The sequence below is a fragment of the Setaria viridis genome, chromosome 6, assembly GCF_005286985.2.
Source record: "Setaria viridis chromosome 6, Setaria_viridis_v4.0, whole genome shotgun sequence".
In the NCBI taxonomy this organism is placed as follows: domain Eukaryota; kingdom Viridiplantae; phylum Streptophyta; class Magnoliopsida; order Poales; family Poaceae; genus Setaria; species Setaria viridis.
In genome coordinates, this window is record NC_048268.2 from 7,753,735 (window position 1) to 7,775,082 (window position 21,348).

The 21,348-nt window shown below is 45.9% G+C and overlaps 3 protein-coding genes and 3 non-coding genes across 6 annotated transcripts; all 6 read right to left on the reverse strand.

Moving 5' to 3' along the window:
- Nucleotides 1-957: 957 nt before the first annotated feature.
- On the reverse strand, nucleotides 958-3,634 carry LOC117859541 (probable adenylate kinase 7, mitochondrial). Its single transcript, XM_034742667.2, has 4 exons — nucleotides 3,233-3,634; nucleotides 2,063-2,203; nucleotides 1,701-1,952; nucleotides 958-1,442 (listed from the first exon to the last, which is right to left on the reverse strand). The coding sequence occupies exons 1-4, from the start codon at nucleotides 3,581-3,583 to the stop codon at nucleotides 1,290-1,292; spliced, it is 897 nt and encodes a 298-aa protein (XP_034598558.1). The 5' UTR covers nucleotides 3,584-3,634; the 3' UTR covers nucleotides 958-1,289.
- A 1,466-nt stretch (nucleotides 3,635-5,100) lies between these two features.
- On the reverse strand, nucleotides 5,101-6,239 carry LOC117861591 (auxin-induced protein 15A). The gene has a single exon (XM_034745167.2). The coding sequence runs from the start codon at nucleotides 5,588-5,590 to the stop codon at nucleotides 5,306-5,308; it is 285 nt and encodes a 94-aa protein (XP_034601058.1). The 5' UTR covers nucleotides 5,591-6,239; the 3' UTR covers nucleotides 5,101-5,305.
- A 1,830-nt stretch (nucleotides 6,240-8,069) lies between these two features.
- TRNAG-UCC (transfer RNA glycine (anticodon UCC)) lies at nucleotides 8,070-8,141 on the reverse strand. The gene has a single exon. It is a non-coding gene; the product is annotated as a tRNA-Gly (tRNA).
- A 3,338-nt stretch (nucleotides 8,142-11,479) lies between these two features.
- On the reverse strand, nucleotides 11,480-11,551 carry TRNAG-UCC (transfer RNA glycine (anticodon UCC)). Its single transcript has one exon. It is a non-coding gene; the product is annotated as a tRNA-Gly (tRNA).
- A 4,903-nt stretch (nucleotides 11,552-16,454) lies between these two features.
- On the reverse strand, nucleotides 16,455-16,526 carry TRNAG-UCC (transfer RNA glycine (anticodon UCC)). Its single transcript has one exon. It is a non-coding gene; the product is annotated as a tRNA-Gly (tRNA).
- Nucleotides 16,527-16,961: 435 nt separating this feature from the next.
- LOC117862085 (auxin-induced protein 15A) lies at nucleotides 16,962-17,839 on the reverse strand. The gene has a single exon (XM_034745597.2). It carries the CDS (start codon nucleotides 17,311-17,313, stop codon nucleotides 17,032-17,034), a length of 282 nt encoding a protein of 93 aa, XP_034601488.1. The 5' UTR covers nucleotides 17,314-17,839; the 3' UTR covers nucleotides 16,962-17,031.
- Nucleotides 17,840-21,348: the final 3,509 nt, after the last annotated feature.

Below are 21,348 nucleotides of genomic sequence, written 5' to 3' on the forward strand. Positions count from 1 at the left end.
GTGGAGTACCTCAAGAGGTGCTCCAAAAACCCACTTTACAGACCTCCTCGTGAAGTTGGTGGGTATTTACCCACCATTGCCACTCGTTACACAAGTTACCGGTTCGCAAAACAAAAAAAGCCTCCCGTCCGTGCCTTTCCACCTCGCCGCCCGCCGGCCGCGCCGGCCACCCGCCGCGCCGGCCGCACCGTCCGCTCGCCACGCCGCGCCGTCCGCCCGCCCGCCCGCCGCGCCGCCCGCCACGCGGCCCGCCCTGCCTACCGCGCCTGCCCCCGCCTGCCGCCCCCCGCGCCGCCCATGCCGCGCCGCCCGCCGTGCGGCCACCCCTGCCGCGCCGGATGCCCGCCGCGCGGCCCGCCCCTGCTCGTACGGGAATAATGGAGAAGAAAGGGAGAACTAAAGAGACTGACAAGTGGGACCCATTCACATGGGTATAATGGACTTTACACAGCAAGATCTTCTGTTTTTGGAGCTGGATCTGTGCATTTTGCCAAACATGTGGACAGCTCTGGTATTTTTTTAGAGTTGGTGGAGTGGAGCTGCAATGTGGTGGAGTTGGTGAAGTGGAGCTCAAAAATTTGGAGTGGAGTGCTCCCAAACACCCCCTTATACGATCAGCTTGTTCTGAATCTGTTCGTGTTTTCTGAATCTCTCAACATTGATTTAACATTACAAAGTCCAACATTGATACAAAAAAAATGATCATGCTTAGACATCGCTCCTCACCGTTTCATCAACCGACTGACCTCTCCGTGATTGAGCCACCGATCGCTGATAGACTGAAGTTTGTCCTGACTGGCCCTTGCTTTCGCATCTGTTGCCAATCAAGGACTCTTGGAGCTTCAGAAAACCGTCCAGTTAAACTCCAACAAAATCCTCCTTCATTTTATCATCACATTGTCATCTTTCGCGTTCGAAATAGGCAATAAATATTAACATCGCGCACAGACCAAGACATCCGATCAAATGATGTGGACAAACCACAATAGAGCAAGAGAAGATAGCACAGGTGCAGAGCGAGTACACTTGCAATTGCAAGTCCAAAACTCTCGGTTACAACCATATAAGCGCGTCTGCAAAATCGCTTACATTTTATCTATATAGCAACAACAACGAACAAAAACGACATAGCCGACTGACTCTCTCACGAATCAGAACCCACAAACATAGGGATATAAGATATGCTGCAGGCAGGATGAACCCACAAACATAGGGATATTAGATATGCTGCAGGCAGGATCGAAACTCAGATCCTTAAGGCTCTACTCAGACATAGCATGAATTACTATTTACACGGTGAGTTTGTGCGGTGTTGGGGGTGCGTCCAGATGCTGGAGATGCAGTGCGGCTACAAGCCCCTGCCATGTTTCCCCAGGGCGAGCTGATGTCTTCAGTTCCACAATTTTTCTCTGTTGCTTGTAGTAGTCTTCCAGCAGCTTGGTCTGCATGATGAAAACTCCACATCAGAGATGGCCAAAAATCAAAATCTCATATTGAGACCATAATATGTTTCCAGAGTCAGAACAATAATAATGCAATACCCTCACATCATAAGTTGAAGAATTGTGGTTTTTTTGTTTTTGTGCAAGTTTGGAAGGGACAACAATAGAATCACTAGTCTGGTCACTTGGCCAGTATGGATATAGCTCTGGGCATTCTTCGGCATATAAAGCAAGGCTGAGACAAACGTTAACCATTACCTGCTTAGCATAAGTACGCATCCTCTCCAACCTTGAGTCTTCGAGGCCAAGAACACTAGCAGGCTCTACCTGAGAATGCCATGTATAACTCCTGACACAGGGGCTACTGTTTGTAGATGCTGAATTGCGGACATCAAAGAGCTGCCCACAGTGGGAACAGATGTCACCCCTTGACCGCGTCTTCATGAAACAGTCATCAGCACATTTGAAATTCAGAACCAAATCAACATCCACAATCTCATCAAGAATCTCCTGAAACATATGAAGTTATGAACATATCAGGTATGACTCTAGTCACACCATGCTGGAAGCAATTAGGCATCTCATCATCCGTGCTTGTCAGATGGTAAACAGGTACTTACAGCTTGCATTCGGGTGCGTGGTATCCCATCAAGAATGAATCCGGTTTCACCCTTGTTGTATCCCTCCTCAAGCCGCTTCGTCAGCAGTCCAAATATGATGTCCTCAGGCACAAGCCTCCCTTCGTTTACCGAATTTGCAATCTGTGCCATAAGAAACAAAGACCTAGCTCAGCCCATTTCAAAAACCCTCAAGCATTTCTTTTGATAATTTTAGTATTCAGGTAAATATATGCCTGTTTCTGGAATGATTCTAGTTCCTAAGTGTGGGAATTGTACACTACCGCATAGTCTGTTTAAGCGGTTGAGCCGTTCAAAGAGAAGCAAGAAAGAGACATATGCACAGTACAACAGGGGGGCAAAACGGGAAGGCTGCCTATGCAAGCTGCAGCCACCACAAGACGGCAGGATGGAATCTTCCACACGTCCAATGTGGAACCCTAGCTACACTAAATCCCCAAATTGCCCCCAACAACGTGTGGACAGAGACAAATTACGGGGCTGCCCCCGCAGCCGTCCAAATGTCCAAGAAGGCGAGGACGTGGGGAAAGACATGGCCGGCACGCTCCTCTCGGCACCATGGGATTCAATCATCCAATACTTGCCCCAGAAAAAAAAAACGTGGCCTTTATACAAAGACTGAGGAATGATGGAAACGAATGAAGTGCTTGTGCTTTGTAAGAAACATTGAAATTTTCGGTAAAATTGGCTGGTCCGAAAGAGAAATCGTGGCTTTGCACAACCTGAGGCAAATATCGCGGGGATCATAGGAATCTACAGGTATGTAACGAGAAATTTCCAGAAGCGCCCCAAAAAGCGGCCAGGAGACTACGAATTCAGACTACCTTTTGATCAATCAGGAAAATGATGCGTGAAATGGCTTCCGTAAACAGCCCAACACGCCTAAAGGGGGGAAAATCCCAAAATTGATGGAGGAAAGAGATCCTCCTACTGTGCTGGAGGAAAGCGCGACTTGGATCACTCGAATCGATCAAACCACGCGATCCAGCCATGCAGGCATAGTGCCCGCGAGCAGGACCCCGGGATCGCGAAATCACTCGAGGACTCAACGCAGAGCAACCTGATTTCGCACCAAATTGGACGGCAAAGACGCCACCGGACGAGAGCAATTTTCGAGAGAGGGAACGGGGCTGCAATAAAAATCCGACGAACCTTCCTGTAGAGCTGGGAGGCGGGGTTGAGCTCCTGCCTGACGAGCGTCCCCATGGAGATGTACGGGACGTCGAGCACCTCCGCGAGGCGCGCGGCGTGGGCGTGCTTCTGCGGGCCGGGACGGCCCATCACGACCCACTGCACGCCCCGGGGGCCCCCGCCGGCGGGGTCGGTCCCGGGGATCGGGGCCGAGGCCCGCGCGCGGCGCGCCTCCTCCTCCTCGTCCTCCCAGTCGGACCAGTAGTCGTCCTCCGCCAGGGCCGCCGCGGAGGACGCGAGGCCCCGGGCGGGGGCGGGCGCGGGCGCGCGGCGGGAGAGGGATCGGGCGGCGAGCCGCAGGAGGCCGGCCATTGCTGGCGGCGGCGGCTAGGGTTTGCGGGTGCGGAAGGGTTTTGGGGGAGGGCGGGCGGAGTGGTGGGGGCGGAGGCGGAGGTCGTGGCGGAGTTTTTATTCGGAGATGGGAAAAGGTGGAGGCGAGGTCGCGGCCGTTGCGGCTGGCTGGCTGGCGGGGCCGGGCCGTGGCCGGGCTGGTGGTGGCTCCTCTCCTAGCCGCGGATACGAGGACGAGGGAAAATGGGAAACGGGAGGACTCGATGGGCTCTCGGGATCCGCAACCTCGAGGCGGTAAACCGCGTCGCTGTGCTTTGAGATGACGGTACTCCCTCCGTTCCAAATGAGAGGGGAGAGTGGAAGTATCTCAAGTTTGACTAAAATTATAGAGAAAATTATAAAGATTTATGACATCAAATATGTATACTATGAAAATATAATTGATGAAGAATCTAATGATACTTAGTTGACATCATAAATGTTATTATATTATCATATAAATTTAGTCAAACTTGAGATACTTTGATTCTCCAAGATTCTTATAATGACTTATAATTTAGGATGGAGGGAGTAGCAGCGACTGGTATGTGTTGGGCGAGTCACGCAATCACGCGAAGGCTGAACTATTTTCATGCGAATTTGTTTTGTGTATCTTTACGGTTAGGTCCCAAAGATATACATTTGTCGAGCTTTTGTAGATGTGGAAGGGAGAGAACAGAGAATTTGATCCGTGTATATGCCACTACAGTTAGTCTGATAGACATAAGATACCTCATACATTTGTCGAAACCGATAGCTTTTGTATAACGTGGAAGAGAGAATGGAGAAAAAGAAGACGCTCCTTGAGCAAGTGGAGAGCTCGCACTTCTCCTAATTTATTCTTGAAGTTCTCACTCACATACAAGATACTTGCATGCATACGAGATAATGATATGGTTCGATTCGCTTATTGTCTCGTGCTAGAATGGTTGACGCTTTTTCGGAGGAATCTTTCTTTTCCCTCCGAATAATATTGCTGTGTGTTTTCCTTTTGCCGCATGTTTATTTAGATCAGCAGAGTTGGAGAGTTTACTTGCTTTGCACTAGCAAAATCTCCAAATTGGCAGCCCAGTCCAGCGAGGTTTTTTCAATGGTACGCTTTTGGTGGTTTGGGACGGCGAGAGCCCAGTCCAGCCCATACGAACCGACTGTGTGGACCGAGACGAGTCGGTAAGACGCTGGGCCGGAACCACGGGCCGGGGGCTGCTGTTTTGCGGCCTTCTTTTTTTTTAGACCAGCTGCTATTCCGCGGCCTGATGGGCTGCGCAACGTGAACATCCATATTATTACCTTGGCCGGCCTGTCAAAATCAACACATTTTTTTTGCTCGCACGAGCAAAGTTGAGTGAGACGTCAAAAGGTGCTTGGATCCCTTTTCCTTTTCTTTTTCTTTTTATAAAAAGTGCACGCATTTCCCTGCCAGCTCAGCTCGTGGCCTCGCTTCATTGACCATCGTATCAGTTCGCCAAGTTTGTTGCAATCACGTTCAGCTGTTCAAGTTCAACAACACACACATGATCAATGTAAATTGCAAGATGGTCACGAACAGTACAGTACGCATCGGCATGCAGCTACATCGGTCACCTACATTACTGCACACACTGAGCTACTACGGAACGGCCCGGCGACGAGCCAATCGGTGCCAGCCGGCCCGGCTGCCACCACGGCGGCGGCGGCGGCGGCGAGCATTGATCACTTTCTTAATTAGCCGAAGCTCCGTACGAGCGTTGCGAAGTCCCGCTCGGAGCAGGAGGGGATGGTGAGTCCGCCGGGGTGGCAGTGGTGGTCGAGGCCGAAGTAGTCCTCCTCCGCGCTCTCCAGCAGCGCCACGAACGCCGGCTGCTTCAGGTACGCCGTCGGCACCACGAACCGCGCCCGCGCCTCCCCCACGTACACCACGAAGTGGCCCCGCGGCACCACCCCTCCCTGCTGCCTCGCCAGGTGCAGCCGCGCCATCAGCTGCTGCAGCTTCTTCCCGCCGCCGCCCATCTCTCTTGTCTTGCAGACTTGCAGTTGCAGTTGCAGGCTTGCAGCACGTGTGCTCACCGTCACTGATCGATCGAGTGCAGAGGGAACTGTGAGCTGATGAGAGGCGTGGCCGTTTGATGTTGCTGCAGCTCAGCAAAGGGTCGTGCGCTTTATATACTGCTCGACCGGTTAGTTGATCTTTTGGCGATGAGCGCGTCGTAAAAGCCTGAAAGGGAAGACATGCAGGGGTTGTGTTATTGATGGCGTTTCTCTGCTCCAGGGTGTGTGAGGATGGCCGGGGAGAGGTCGATGGACATGCTCACATGACGGTCCTATGATGCGTTGCTTTCCCATGTTAGGTCAGGATAAGCCTAGTAGATTTCCATGCATGCTTTGTTCATATTTCGTTCAGCTCACAGCCTCACACCAGTGCTTGGGATTATCGGATAATGCATGCCACCCCAGCCAAGATTTCCCATATCGTCGCAAAGTTTCCTCATCAAAGTTCAGAGCTCAGTTGTTCTGCATTGTCGAGGTAACGAACCCCGATGAAAAGTGTATCCTGAAAGTTCAGTAATCTGCTGAGAGTTCAGTGCACGATCGAACTCCGCGGAATGGCGTAGCTAGCGCTGTCTAGCTCGCTGACCCGCGCGCCGGCGAATTGAATTAAACCGGCCGGCCGGGCAAAAATATCTGGAAAAGAACTGGTGAGAACTGGTGGTTGCCGAGAGCTCCGCATCAAGCAAGACTGGCAGGCTTTGTCACACACTGAAGAAACCACTTGTTCTTTCAGACAACTTGCTGCCGCAACTGTACACAGCCGCTGGACCACCCCGCCCCAGGTGCTCGTCGAGATTTATTCAGCTCGTGTGCGAATGGAGCGGGGACACGGCCGCATGGGCAATAGGCCTCATGCGCCTCGAGATAATTCCAGAGCGCTCAGCATTCAGCAATGGCGCCAACAACAAGAACAGCAGCTAGCTAGTTGCATCACTTGCGAGCAGGAAGCCTCAATCATTCGATGGATCGCGCCAGCGATATGATGGAGTCAGTGGCGGATCAGATGTGCTAGCCATGGTACGGGCCCGAGAAATTAAAAGATAAGGAGGGGTCGTTTGGGAGGAAAAGTTCAGACAGGGGAGGGCCCAAAGGACACCTGATGGATGCGCGCGTCAGGGATTCATGCAGAGCTGCTCGACGACGAGTCGACGACAACCCACAGGCCACAGCATGCAGGGATCCATCGGGAGCCTGGACCATGGCATTCCCCGATCGATCGATCTGTGGCAGGGGATTGTCTCAGGATGTGCGTGCGGCCTCATCCGGAACGGTGAGGTTTTTCGCGGCGTGCCGACGACCCGCCGGTGATGCGTAGATCGAGTACGTACACCTGGTCTCTCCGGCAAGACCACGCGGCGTTCCGGCCAATTTGCTAGGATGCCTCATCCTGATCGGGGTCTTCGCCTCCTCCGGCAAGGCCACGTGGCGTGCCGGCGAGATCGAGTGCATTGCGATCTAGCGCTTCTGGTTCTGGCCGGCCAACTTGTTCATCACCTGCGCTCGTGAAATGGGTGCGGACATGGAGAATGGGGGACGTCAAGTGGGCGCAGTTGCATTATTGAACTAGTAAGTAAGTCTAGTACTGAAACGCTTTAGTAGCTAGTGCATTAGCATTTCGTTTTTGGGTGTGTTTGGTTGGTTGTATCATTTGATTCATGTATGAAATGATTTAAAATAATAATAATCCTTTTGTTTGGTGGGGTGAATTGAACCAACTTATCCAGGATGAGGCCATCCCACTTAATACATTATTCTACTAATTAGAGGGTGTGTTTGGTTGGTTGTATCATTTGATTCATGTATGAAATGATTCAAAATAATAATGATCCTTTTGTTTGGTTGGGTGAATTGGACCAACTTATCCAGGATGAGGCCATCCCACTTAATACATTATTCTACTAATTAGAGTGAACCATATGGTACAAGCAAATTGGTTGAACCACCCCATTCAGGATCATCCATGCATGCATCATGTAATGCATGCAACCAAACACACCCAGAGTGAACCATATGGTACAAGCAAATTAGTTGAACCATCCCATCCAGGATCATCCATCCATGCATCATGTGATGCATGCAACCAAACACACCCTTTCTAAAAAATGATTCGCTGCATTAAGCTGCTGAGCGGACGTCGTTAGAGAAGGAAAACTAGCATATTTTGAATAATCAGTTTTGAGTACACTGACCTTTCCCCCCCAGAAGGGTTAGCAGTGAAGCCAATGCATTCATCCAGCGTAAATCGTCGGTACAAGCGGCAAAAGTCCAGTTTCTTTGGGGGTTAAGTAGGGGTGACCTCTAAATCCCGAGTTTCAGCATAGATTCAAGCTAATTGTTTGACCAAAAGATTTGTGACAGAAAGTTTTGAGTAAAAGGCAATCAGAAATATTATCAAGAGATGAAGAGGAGGAAAATGACAAGTAAAAAATAAAAAACGGCATGCGTCTGCCGGGAGTCGAACCCGGGTCTATTGCTTGGAAGGCAATTATCCTAACCGTTGGACTACAAACGCTTGCATGCACGGATGTTGCAGGGAAGCTATATAATTAAATAGAGTCTATACTAAACCACAGCTCAACTATAATATCAAATTTATTAGCGATGTTTACTGCGTTCTTGACGGCCGTGGCAAAACCAACCAATTGTTCAGTGTCTCCTCGAGTTTATATCCAACCTCTTGGTGTTCTACATTTTATATCTATAAAAGTTCATGACCGTGAAGAATATGGCCAAAATTTTACAACATCACTCTCATACGTCAAATAGCAGTACTAAACTCAATGCTTAAAATTGGTAACAAAAAAGAAGAAGAATGATGCCCAAAAGGCAATTTGTAAACTGTTCATTCCGTCATAAATTACTATTCGTTTTGACTTTAATAAATACATAACTTAGATATACGCTATGTCTAGATACACTAGAAAAGTCAAAACAAGTAGTAATTTGTAACAGATGAAGTAGAAGGGAAGATAAGCATTTGGATTGGGAGAGGAGCTATGGCACTAGATCAAAATCGAGAGGAGTAATGCCACTAGAGTGGCTGTATCAATAGAGCAAAATTGGTACAGGAGAAATCGTACCTGGAGCAAATTTCACGCGTCTGCAGAAGACGTGCATACGTGTATGCGTGTGGAGCAGCAGGGTATAGTGTTTACATATTTTTAATTACTATAATCTTAAAAATAAATTCTTCAGAGCTTTTTAAAACCGTGAGATGGCTAATTTAGAGCCTGTTTGGTTCATGGGACTAAAGTTTAGTTCCTCTCACATCGAATATTTAGATACTAAAGTTTAGTCCCTATCACAATTCTGGTAGCAAGAATTCAAGCCACGTGGTTGCTCAAGTCTTACCATTGCTGCTCCAAGAAATAGCCTGACAGAACAAACAAGAACTGATGTATCGAGTAAACGAAAACTCAACAACTGCTTTTCTTCCACATTTTCTTTACGGAACACTTGATGTGGGCAGAGCCGGCACCATTCAATCCTCCATAGTTTCTGAACTTGCGTAAGAATCTTAGTCAGTTGCAATAGGATCACCTGTAGTTGGGAAGTTTCAGTTGTACTTCTAGTATGCTTTGCAATCATAGACTTGAGGTCACACTCAACCAACAGATATCTTGGAAGCACTTGAGCATGAAAATGCCATGTCATGAACATCTCACCATATTTTTTCTGCTTTTGATATAGAATTGTTCCACGGTCACCAATAAAATTCAGCACATAGCACCAGATCGCAGTAGAAGATTGTAGCAATTTTTCAGAGCAGAAATAGAGAGTGTGCTGTTTAGATGGGATGGTGAAACAAGGAGAGATGTCTGAGAGCTCACAAATCAAATGTAACACTTTCTGATCTCCTCTAGCAAACACTATGTTCCATAACTTGAATTGTATCCATTGCATAAACAAGTGCAGCACAGCGGAATGTATCTGAGGAGGTGGCCATGGCTTCAAGTCAAACAGTCTTTGAGACAACAACACCAGTTGTTCAAATAGTCTTCCATAGAAGCAAAACTGCACTGATTCTTTAACCTCCAAAGAAGCAAACACGTCAGCCTCAACAATACATCCTTGATCAAAGAATACCACCATCACACCTCCACTATTCTGAATGTTTATGCGAATAGCTTGGAGAATTAATCTGACACCCATAGTAAGATTAGCACACCTCAGACTCATGGCCAACACCATCATGATTTCTGCGGATAATACCAATTTAGCAGGCATACATCTGAATATGTGAAAATTTTGGGGCAGACATGGAGGTTTCTTTTGAAAACTGAAACACCACTCAACAATAAGTCCCTCAGCTAAGTTCAAAGACGGCCACGGCGATGGTCGAAGCTCAGTATCCTCATTAGTAGGTTCAAGTTCTGCAGGTGGCGGTGGCGACCATGGTTGCTGCTCGACCAACTTCCTCAGAATCACTGTACTCTCCCTATGCATGTCAAGTGGCACACATCCCCTCAGCAACTTATAGCTATTGATATCGCAGCCACTAAGAAAGTACTTGCAGGGAGGCTTCACCAACATCTCTAATCCAATGCCAGAGTTGAACAAGGTATTAGAGACAGACAACATTTCCTCAACATCACTGCACGGGTAGGCGGCCGCCGTCCGGCATCGCCAAGAGATCAACGGCTCCTGCCCCGCCGCCGCCGTCGAGCTCCGTCGCTGCACGGGCGAAGAAGAGGCGTGACATGTCGATGCGGCGCAAGGAGTAGCAGCCGCCGTCGTTCGCCACCAAGTGCAGGAACCGCCGCCGGAGACTCATCTTCGGTTCGTCCCAATCTCTCTTCTCGATGCATAAGCCTATGCACGATGTTCGTTTCCCACCCACCTGATGATATCGTACGTGCAACTACAATAATGTAGTTTGATTTTTGTAAGTAAAAGATATCGTATTGTCAAAATTCTAATCATCGTGTGCCTACACGGAAATGATACATGCGGGCATGATTGAAGCTCTCAACGGGTAGAGGGCACACAATATGCCATAGAAATGTATAGAGTGCACTTGGGTGGATGTAGGAGCTAGCCCTTCTACAAATGTGCTTGCCTCCTAAAATCTTTTAACCAGAAGTTTAGCTTTATCTTTGCCTTGAAACTATTCCTATTCCCTTGATCTTCTAGCTATCCTTTTTCTTCCACTGCACGTAGGTATTTTTCTTGTTTATCTTCCAGTACATGGCTCTATGAAAGCACAAGGGAGCAACATCTTCCCGGCCTGGTCTCATGCGCGCGTTTCATTATTTCCCTCCGTTCCAAATTGTAGATCGTTTTAGTTTTTTCTAAATTCATAGATATTATTATGCATCTAGATATAGACTATATCTAGATGTACCTACAAATGTCAAAACGAACTAAAATTTGGAATGGGAAGAGTAGGCGGCATGAACCTAATTAAAGACCTGGTCGTCTTGCTCGCCGAGCTGCAACACAGGGCTGCCTACGTAAGCACCGCCCCTTGTCCTCCTGACTGACTTGGCCCGCCGCGCGACGACCCCGGACATGGAAATGCTGCTTCGAAATCAGCTGGCAGAGTCAGTGAACGAAGCTCCTTCGACTGCTGAATCCATTGGCAGTCAGTCTCTCTGCCGAGAAGGAAATTGGTGAAGCATAAGATGGAAGCATGAATTTGTTTTACTCATGGGCGAATAAGTGATTACAGATTAGCCATGTATAAGATTATTGATGGAAATAGCAAAAGTTACTTTTAGGCAGCACTTATTTTTCCAGAAAGAATGCACTTGTTGGTGAATAAAGATACTCGATCAGTATGATCAATATCGAGTTATAGTTATCTACTTATATTCACATTCAGACCAGGGGAAAAAATTAAAAAAAACATGCGTCTGCCGGGAGTCGAACCCGGGTCTATTGCTTGGAAGGCAATTATCCTGACCGTTGGACTACAAACGCCTGCACGTAGGTTTTGAACACAGTTACTTTACAATCGTAACTGGCAGCCAAATTTGGAATATCATACCATAGCTCAAGATAAGTTATGTTTAAAACATAGTGCCAGTAGTCCAGCACACTTACTTCCGATTCAATGCCATGTTAACAGGACAGCACATGTAGTTGTGGTTAGCTGCTACTCCTAAGAGATTCTCTAGTGGTCAATGCATGGACCGCGGTAGCATGCCTCATCATCACTAGAGAAGGCGACTCAAGCAGAGAAGAGAGGAGAACCAATTCATATTTGGACCTGAGTTGGTTGGTAGCCCTACTTGGTGACCAACCACCACACTAGTGAGTTTTTACACTTTTGTTGTTGAGTGATAAAAGCAATAATAACATAGATTTAAACTAATTCTCCATTAGTTGAGGAGTAGTTTTTGCATAGAGAGCAGGTTTTACATATATATTTGACTTTCCGTTGAACGATTTATTGTGAAGGTCACTGGCTAATACAATAACAATTATTTTTCCATCATACCAATTTACAAAAAAATCCCTCTATTTTCTTGAATCAATCCTAGTCCTGTCACCCTCACCCATCTTTATTTTGCAAAAAAAAAAAACTCATTCATCCTTGAATCAGGTCGCGGTCCTGTCGCGACCTGATGCAAAACTTACAGGATCCACTTGATTTGGAGAAAACTCCATTTATTATCTAGTAATAATCTTATTGGTAAAATATTAACTCAACACCAAAGTACTACAATTAATGTAATGCTAAAGTAAATGTTTGACTTAATAGCATGGTATATACCTGTCATAGTTCAGTGCTACTCACAGACAATACAAGAATTTTCATGTCTTAACATAATTGCAATAAAACATAAAGATAATTACATATGGATGCTGCAAAAGAAACCGAGTTATGCCACTTCTAGGAAAAAAGATACAAAAAAACTATATGCGTTCAAGTTACATAGGCATGGTATGTGGAGCTCCACCCTCAATATCATTTGCTACTCATATCATATTAAACTGACAAAATATATTGGTCAAAATTAATGAACACAACAAGAGAATACTCCTTTCTTTTTTTTGAATATATGACATTTATGACAAATTAAATAGTCCAAAAATAAAGTAATTAGCTTGTCCTAAATGTTATATATTTTAAAAAGGAGGGAGTATGTGAGTATAGTATTAAATGAAAAAGGACAAGAAACTTAGACACAAAAGTAATAACTAAAGAAGTACACTCTCAATCAAAACTTCAAATAGAAATTGAAGTGAGGCTGGCACGCAACAAATAGGATACATGTCCCTTTTTATGACCTACTACGATTCGAAGGAAAAAGTTCAGTGCAAAAGGGAGGTCTATCTTCATGGGGTCATGAGACTGTTGACTCAATATTTTACCTTTTCAAATAGTTTACACATCGTTCTCAACTTTATCAAGAATTAACTACAGATTTAACCTACGTGCTGCTTCACCTCACAAACAACATTTGTCCTAGTCAATGGTAGGCTGCAGGCCACGATGGTGGCTATTGGGATCCCTATGTTTTAAATTACTTTGAAAAAAACTTTGAAGCAAATTATTAGCATCTCAATCCAACTCTGACCATCCTTTGACTTATTTTATGTTTCTGTCCCTCCACCAGGTTCGATATTTGAACTTGTTTGCAAATTGTTTTTCTACACATACATGTATGATCGAAAGTTCAACAATAGTGTTATATATGGCTAGTGACTATTACCCGCGGTTTAAAGTATTGACCCACATAAAAACTCGGTGAGTACATGAAGATGTAGCTATAAAGCGAGGGTAATAATTTGGATCGTTTATGTTGGTGGATGTAGGGTGCAAAAATTATAGTAATATGATCTCTATTGTCAGATCATTAGTCCATGATTTGTACGATCATTTATTTACATGACAGTTACATATTTTATATCCTCATTTAATCAAAGTCATACAATCATTTTTGAACCAACCGTAGAGGCTCTTTCTGGCATAGTGGATTAAAATAACATTATTTGTGCAAATAACTTCAGCTCTAAAGAGAAGATCATCATCAATATAAAAAAAATCATCATTGCTCAGGTCCTCTTATGCCATTATCATAGACTCTAAAGCCATGCTACCTTTTCAAATAAATATTTCCCTAGGCAATATTATACCACTGATTTATATCTTTGATGTCTCCACACAAGATTTAATAAATTTCAATATTGTCTCTGTATCAACTGAATATGAGCCCAATAGCATTGACCATGCATTGTGCATTGTTAGAAAGGGGAATAAAGAATGCGTGAGTATAGATCTGATGCCCATTTACAATGCAATTATTTCAACCTTGAAATACATCAATCCAGTCCATAAAGCCCTAGTTTTTCTTTATAAGAATATTCTATCTATGATATACACATCCACTAGTAGTGTGCTAATGTTTTTTATATATCTTCTACATTCATTGAAATAAAAGGGAAATAATCCATTACCGTACTTGTCAAACAAAATATTCTAGCTCTAGTGATAACCAAATTCTATGATAGCCTTAGGTGGCATACCTCGAATCTCATTAAAGAAAAAATTACATAAAATTTAGCATTTATAATATCTTTGATAATAACATAAAATTGACAATATGAATTGCTATAAATCTTAAGTGGGGACCCATGCCTTTGTTTATCATCCTTTGCAATTTCATATGGGCATATTTCACTTTTATTTTTTTAATTTTGTTCCCTAATTTCTCCTTGGTCCCATGAATGCCACTAACATGCTTTCTATGTTGTGTGCCTCTATTTTGAGAAACTGTAGAATGGTTCTCTTGTGTAATTACAAGTCCACAAAGGGGAGCAATGATATTTTTTTTCATATATAAGTTTTCCATATCAGCACCAATTTTAATATCATGATCACCATCCTAGATATTTTTAATTAGAACTTCATCTTTGCCTTGAAATTACTTGTCCTTTGATCTTCGAGCCTTTTGCTTCTACATAAGCATCTCTTATTCTTTATCTTATTATTCCACGTGTCTTTTCTTGATCATCTTCTCATTATTTGTACCACTCTCCTAATCCTTCTCTTGATCAATTTTAGCTTGCCCACCCTGTTCCATATCATTTTCTTCTCTTCTAATGTACTGCAAACATCCCATCACCCATATGAACTCATGCTTACCTCCACAAACATTTTGTTGTGGTGCCTTTTTGCTAGCTAGTAGGGCTCATTAAGAAAAATCTTGGCCTGAGGTGGGTACTAGCGCACACGCATAGTGGCGCTCCTCCGATTCGCCCACTGGGTCAAGCAGTAGGCCTAGTCCTTTGTCATTACTGAGACTGTAAGCCTCAAGTATGTACCTAGCAGCTAGGCCCGAGACCCTGATTTGGGGCCATGTGCTATAGGATATATAGAGAGAGGGAGGATCGAGTGGCACTAGTGAACCGTAGTTGTCTTACATTGCACGGGCCACATCTAGGAGTTATAGCCTTAAGGGGGTGTGTGGTAGGATGCGGGGGATGGAGGGATGTATAAGGGGGTGTGTGGTAGGATGCGGGGGATGGAGGAAGGTATGTATTACCTTCGAAATGCTTAATGAAAAAATGTTTTTAATAAATTTGTTTTGGCCTCAACAATTCAAAATATCAACATTTGTAATTTGCTAGAACCTAATTCTACAATGTTTTTTTTAAAGAAACTGAACTTATAACATGAGGCAACAATTGAGCAACACAGCAAAACGAGCAGCACGGCGACCATGCGTTTGCCCGGAGTCAAACCCGGGTCTATTGCTTGGAATGCAATTATCCTAACCGTTGGACAACAAACGCTTGGTTGTGAAAATTTATTCTATTAGTTAGCTTAATATCTCATGCCAAATTTGGAACTGAAAGATCGTTGTTGCTCTGCAAGTCTTCAAGGATGTGTGTTTCGCCAAATTTCAGTTGCTGACTTGCTGTGCGTGCAACTGAAAAACATGCAGTCTTTGTTTCCTCACTTCCCCCCTGCAATGAAGAACTATTACCCCAAGTTTTAGCCACCAAGCAGATCTGAAAGCATGCGTCGGTCGCAGCGCTTGCGATTTCAGGGTTCCAGAGTTGCGACGCTTTCCTCTCCGGCGCCGGTTTCGCCAAAACCGAAGTGTTGCGGACTTGCAGGTCTGCCGCGTGCTTCACGGACTGATGATAATTCGAAATTCTCTGGGACCTCAGTTGCAGGGATATCCAGTGCCAGAGCTCCGAGAGGTACGGACGTACGTTATACCCTAGAATTGTCGTTACGAATTGCATTAATACCTCTGCTTTGCGCAATCGCGCGGGGATCATACATAGCTCCCAACAATCAACATGCTGCTCAACTCTTCCCTATTCTGCTAGAGTTTCATTGGCTGCTGTATGCGTTCCAACATAGTTTTTAGTGTCTGCTTGACGTCTTTGTTGTATGTGCAAACAGGAGGAGAATGTTGAAAGACTGCATTATGTTGATGCTCCTCCTTCCTTCTCTTGAGTTACATCAGGTTTGCAATCCTTGCACAATTCAGTCAGGTAAAGTTTTTGCTAGAGACTCAAATCCAATCAGTTACTCCCATTGCAGAGGACACAGAAACCATGGCGTGGCTAGCATGATCTTTACAGGGTCCAAGCAGACCCAATTGCAAGTACATTATTAGTCTGAGTTCATCCCACACGAAGAATCAATAACCCTCAACCCAAAAAAAATGGGGCACTTGAGGGAGAAGAAAGAATTTGAGCAAACAGCTAGAGAGAGAAGAAAGAATTTGAGCAGCATGGTTTATTAACCAATGAAAACGGGGAAGAAGGATTGATAAATCACTTGAGCAACATAGCAAAACGAGCAGCACGGGGACCATGGGTTAGCCTGAGATGAAAAGCTGGAAAAAAAAATCAATTATGCGTTTGCCGGGAGTCGAACCCGGGTCTATTGCTTGGAAGGCAATTATCCTAACCGTTGGACTACAAACGCATGATTGTGATATTTTTAAGCAAAGTTTATATTCATTTTAGATTTGTATGCAACTGAAAGATCATGCGTTGCTCTGCAAGTCGATCTTCATGGATGTGTGTTTCGCCAATTTTTCAGTTGCTGTTCACGCAACTGAAAAATGCAGCCTTTCTTTTTCTTTTCTTTTTTTGCTTCAATCAATCAAGAAACAGTACTCAAGTTTTAGCCACCAAGCACAACCGAAAGCATGTATCCGTTGCTCTGCTTGCACTGTGGATAATCTTATTCCGTTGATGCCTATGTAATGTGCTGCACAATTCAGTCAGGTTCACTTTTTGCTACAGACTCAAATCGAATTAGTTACTCCCATTGCAAAGGACACAGAAACCATGGCGCGGCTAGCATGATCTTTACAGGGTCCAAGCGGACCCAATCGCTAGTACATTTTAGCAAGAACAATCAATAACCCCCAACTTTAGCTCAGAAAGAAAAGCAAAACTGTCCAAGAAGTGGACGATCATCGTCGTCAGTGGTGCTCGTCCACGCCGCCGACGATGTCGGCGAAGTCGCCCTCGTCGGCGCAGGGGATGGTGAGGCCGCCGCACCGGTGGTCGAAGCCGAACTCGTCCTCCACCCGCTTTAGCATCGTCACGAACGCCGGGTGGCTCAGGCACGCCGTCGGAACCACCAGCCGCTTCCGCCCCTCCCCGACGTACACCGCCAGGTGGCCCCTCGGTACGTCCGCCGGCGACGACCGGCTCCTCGCCAGGTGCAGCCTCGTCAGCAGATGCCCCAGCTTCCCCGCCATCGATCTCTGCCTCTCTCTCTGGATCTTTCTCTACACAAAGAATCACTGAACAAGAAGAATGCACTGGCTACTGAGCACTGAGCTAGCTCTGAGCTGTTGCTGTTCTTAGTTTTTCTCACTCGACGACAGTGAGTGAACTGAAGCAGCCAAGGCAGCGTACTTATAGCTGACTGAGTACCGGCATGGAGCCAACCATTTTAGGGATTCAGTGCCACTCCAGAAAAGGAAAACAAAACAAAAGCTTTAGCTAGCCAATCAAGAATGATTGAGAGCTTTAGCTAAGCCTGTGAAGTGTCCAAGTGAGGTGAGGGCTCGTTCTCAGCACCCGCCGCCGACTAGAGCGAGCGAATTGAAGAGTGGTGATGATAGCCATGGATGCATACTTAAGCTGAGCCTCGGCATGGAGACACCCTTTAGGAATTCAGTGCTCTCCGAAAAAAGAAAAGAAAGAGAAAATTTCCAATTTAACACCGTTAAAATGAAGGATTTTCCTTTTTAACCCTATAAATTTTGAACCTACACCGAATCAAACTTTCATTTCCTATTCGACACTTCCGTCCAATCCATTAGATGATTCCGTTAAGTTCCCTTAGGGGCCTGATTGAATGGACGAAAATGCCCTCCGCAGCAGCTCTTATCCGAGGCGTTCGTTTATCCCGTGAAAAAAAAAACTGCCTGGCTCTTTCTCCTGTATCCTGTGTTGAGTGCGTTCTCCCCGAGACCCCACCCATCCCCAGATCGAAACAACGGCGGCGGCGGCTCCATGGGCGTTGAGGATGGCGCGAAGGCGGTCGCGGCTCCAGGCACCGCAGCGCGTTCGGCTCCAAGCGCGGAGCACGCGTCGCGCGGCACAAGGGCGACGATGGCCGCGGGTGGCCGGGGAGGCCGATCTCTGCGCGGGGACAGGGATGACTCAGGTGACCGTGAGCAGCGTGTTGGTGGTGACCCGCGTGCTCGATGCCGTGAACCTGCAGCTCGGCTGGGTGCGCTACCTGGTGGGGTTGGCGTGCTCGAGCCCAGAGCCAGCGCTGCGGTTTGGAATGCGCGCAGCGCAGATGCTGAGTGGCGAGGCAGACCGTCCATATGAGTTTCAGCGCCAACCACCAGCTGTTGCTGTGCTGAGCCTGCACGGACTTGCTGAGCTCGTCGTTGACGACCAGAATGCTGCAGAGGGGCGGCAGGACATCGGGTTCAGCAGTGAGAGAGGCAATCGAGTGTTTTATACGTACATCATGCACGTCGGTCAGTAACGGACGTCGCCGAAAGATTAGACCAAGATCAAACTGACCGAACTACAATGCTAACAAGCAGCACCAGCTCCTATGGCTAACTAGAGTTCCTCTTCCTTGTCGTTGACGACCTTCTATGTGTATCGAGTACATAGATTAGCAGCAACGGACTCCAAAGTCGATCCAAATCGAAAGCCTCCATTTGTAATATTTATCTCTTGACAATAGTTCAGACTAGAATCAATTGGGATGATTTTTTTCTCCAATTCATTTCAGTTCACAAGCGACGTTAGTCGTGGTTGCCGGATCCAATTAAAGTTTTTTTTTTCTGAAAATTAAATTGCTTGGCAAATGTAAAAATGATATGAAGAATTATATAAATACACACACATTATTTCTGAAATATGGATGGCAAAACTGCCTTGATCTTGTGCATATAGTTTTGGTCATGCGGGGCAAAATAGTCTATTTACCTTCCACTTAACACTGTTAATGCTAAAAAGAGACGGTAGTGTCGAATAAGGAAGCAAAGTTAGACACGGTGTCAAATAAGAAAGTTGAAAATTTTCAGGTCAAAAAAGGAAGCTATCGTTTTAGCAGTGTCAAATAGGGAATTTTATCAAGGTCTAGGCAATCGAGAAGGAGAACATCTATTTTTGCAGCAACTTCTTCGTCTTGGTAAGCTGGGCATGTCACACGCTGCACTGTGCACATGCCTAGCAGCCATCTACCAATCCAATCTTTCAGCTACATGCAGTAGTAGAAGGAGAGCATCCCTGCCACTCATCCAAAGGACACACACAGACACAGGGAAGAGCTCATACAGATGCCATGCTCTACGGCCTGGTTGTTGTTTACGGCTGCCTCTGCCTGAATGATTGCAGAGAGGCCGAACAGCCAAGGGAGAATTACTTGCTCATGCAAGTGTGCTCGCTAGATACACATCCACCTCATCCTTGTTATATCATGGCCTCATGTGCAGTGCAGGAGATTGAAGGCCGCCATCAAGCATGTGTGCAAATTGTCCGAATTGTTTATAGCCCTGATGCTGATGCAGGAACAGCACTACAAGTCTACAACAGCAAGTGTAGCAGGGACCATCAAGGTCGGAGCAGACCACATGGCGTCTTGGATTATTGGAGCTCCGGAGTTCTTGAGCAATACCGTCCCGGGATGACGGAAACCAGGGGCTGCGAGATCATCAGGGCCACCGTTTCATTTCAGAACCATGTGCGCCTTTGTGATCTCTGGGTATACATGGGGTGTACCACTTCCCTTGTAGATGAAGGACCTGCATGCTGCGTCTTTTCTAACAATAATTTTTTCCCTTATTACTTTCGCTAGCGATATTTGTCTTGAATGGCTAGCTCTCGATCGCCAACTTGGCACCATCCGCAGCCTGCTCTACGTTGATCTACCGTCTATACCAATGTCATAGCTCGCTTTATCAGCGTCTCATGCCAAAGGTCAGGGTGTGTTTAGTTGGGTGGCTATCCCCCAACCAGGCCAGCCCAATGCACAATGCACTAATTTGGTTGCTTGGTTAGAGGACTTAGCCAGCCCAGCCCAAGCCACCCGAGGGGCATAGCCAGGTCCAGCTAATACGGCTGATTCGGTCGTTTCCAGTTGGCTAGGCTCGAGTTGTACAGGTCGATGGCCAGCTCCTTGACACGAGTGGCCTGACTTGTGCAAGCTTGATCTCCCAACCCCGCTAGGGTTACCGTTTGCCCTCCACATTTGTGCCGCAACCGGGGTTCTGCGCTCATCCCCTCTCGTCTCGCCATCGCCTCCTCCCCTTCGTCTTCCTCCTCCCATTCGTCTTCCTCCTCCCATAGCAAGGTTGAAAGTTTCTTCGATCCGGTAAGATCGCTTTCCTAGCGACTACTTGGACGGGTTTGTGAGCGAGTTCACCTCTCAAGACTTGTCACTCCCGCATGATTTCCCTTCTGCGTGTGATGCTTTCCTATGAGATGCATTTGATTTGCTTATTATTGCGAGTGAGTTCAGCTTACTGGTATCTTGATTTGTGAATTTGTGTGCTCATCTTCTTGAGAAATACTAGATCTACTTAATGAAATGGTACAATACTAGACTGATTTTGTAGATCCGGCAGTAATGCTTAAATTGGTACCTTGTTACCTACGTATGAGCGGTGCAGCAAGGTCAATGATGACAAATTTCATGTCTGGCCGATTGTTTTAGTTAAACTGTGAGTAGCAGTGTACAGTTCTTGATGCTTGTTACTGGTGTCTTGATTTGTGAATTTGTGCGCTCATCTTCTTGAGAAATATTAGATCTACTTGATGAAATGGTACAATACTAGACTGATTTTATAGATCTGGCAGTAATGCTTAAATTGTTACCTTGTTACCTACATATGAGCGGTGCAGCAAGGTCAATGATGACAAATTTCTAATTTTTCATGTCTGGCCGATTGTTTTAGTTAAACTGTGAGTAGCAGTGCACGGTTCTTGATGCTTGTCATTGGGAGGCGCATCTTTCTAGGTGTTGCAGCCGTGACTTGCATCCATTTCTTTTCAAATGTTGTAGCACAACTGATGAAATAGTAGTACATAATTCTGATATATGTGATGCTTTGTTCTAGAGGATAGATGGTGCTGAAAGACGTTGATGGCTGATTTTGAGGGGTGCATCACTTGTTGTTGTTGTTGTTGTCACAACTTGGATGTTTGTTAGGTTCAGGCGCCGTTGTCTCACTAGACCATCCATCACATATGCCCCCATGAGTGCTAGAGAAGAACAGAGGCAACACAATCTCAGTTACATTTATCAAGCCGATGACACT

Coding starts and splice junctions, on each gene's coding strand:
- LOC117859541 (XM_034742667.2), bottom strand. CDS start 3,583: ATGGCCGGCCTCCTGCGGCTCGCCGCCCGATCCCTCTCCCGCCGCGCG. Junction 1,953..2,062: donor CACGCACCCGAATGCAAGCT/GTAAGTACCTGT, acceptor CATATGTTTCAG/GAGATTCTTGATGAGATTGT. Junction 1,443..1,700: donor TGCGTACTTATGCTAAGCAG/GTAATGGTTAAC, acceptor TTCATCATGCAG/ACCAAGCTGCTGGAAGACTA.
- LOC117861591 (XM_034745167.2), bottom strand. CDS start 5,590: ATGGGCGGCGGCGGGAAGAAGCTGCAGCAGCTGATGGCGCGGCTGCAC.
- LOC117862085 (XM_034745597.2), bottom strand. CDS start 17,313: ATGGCGGGGAAGCTGGGGCATCTGCTGACGAGGCTGCACCTGGCGAGG.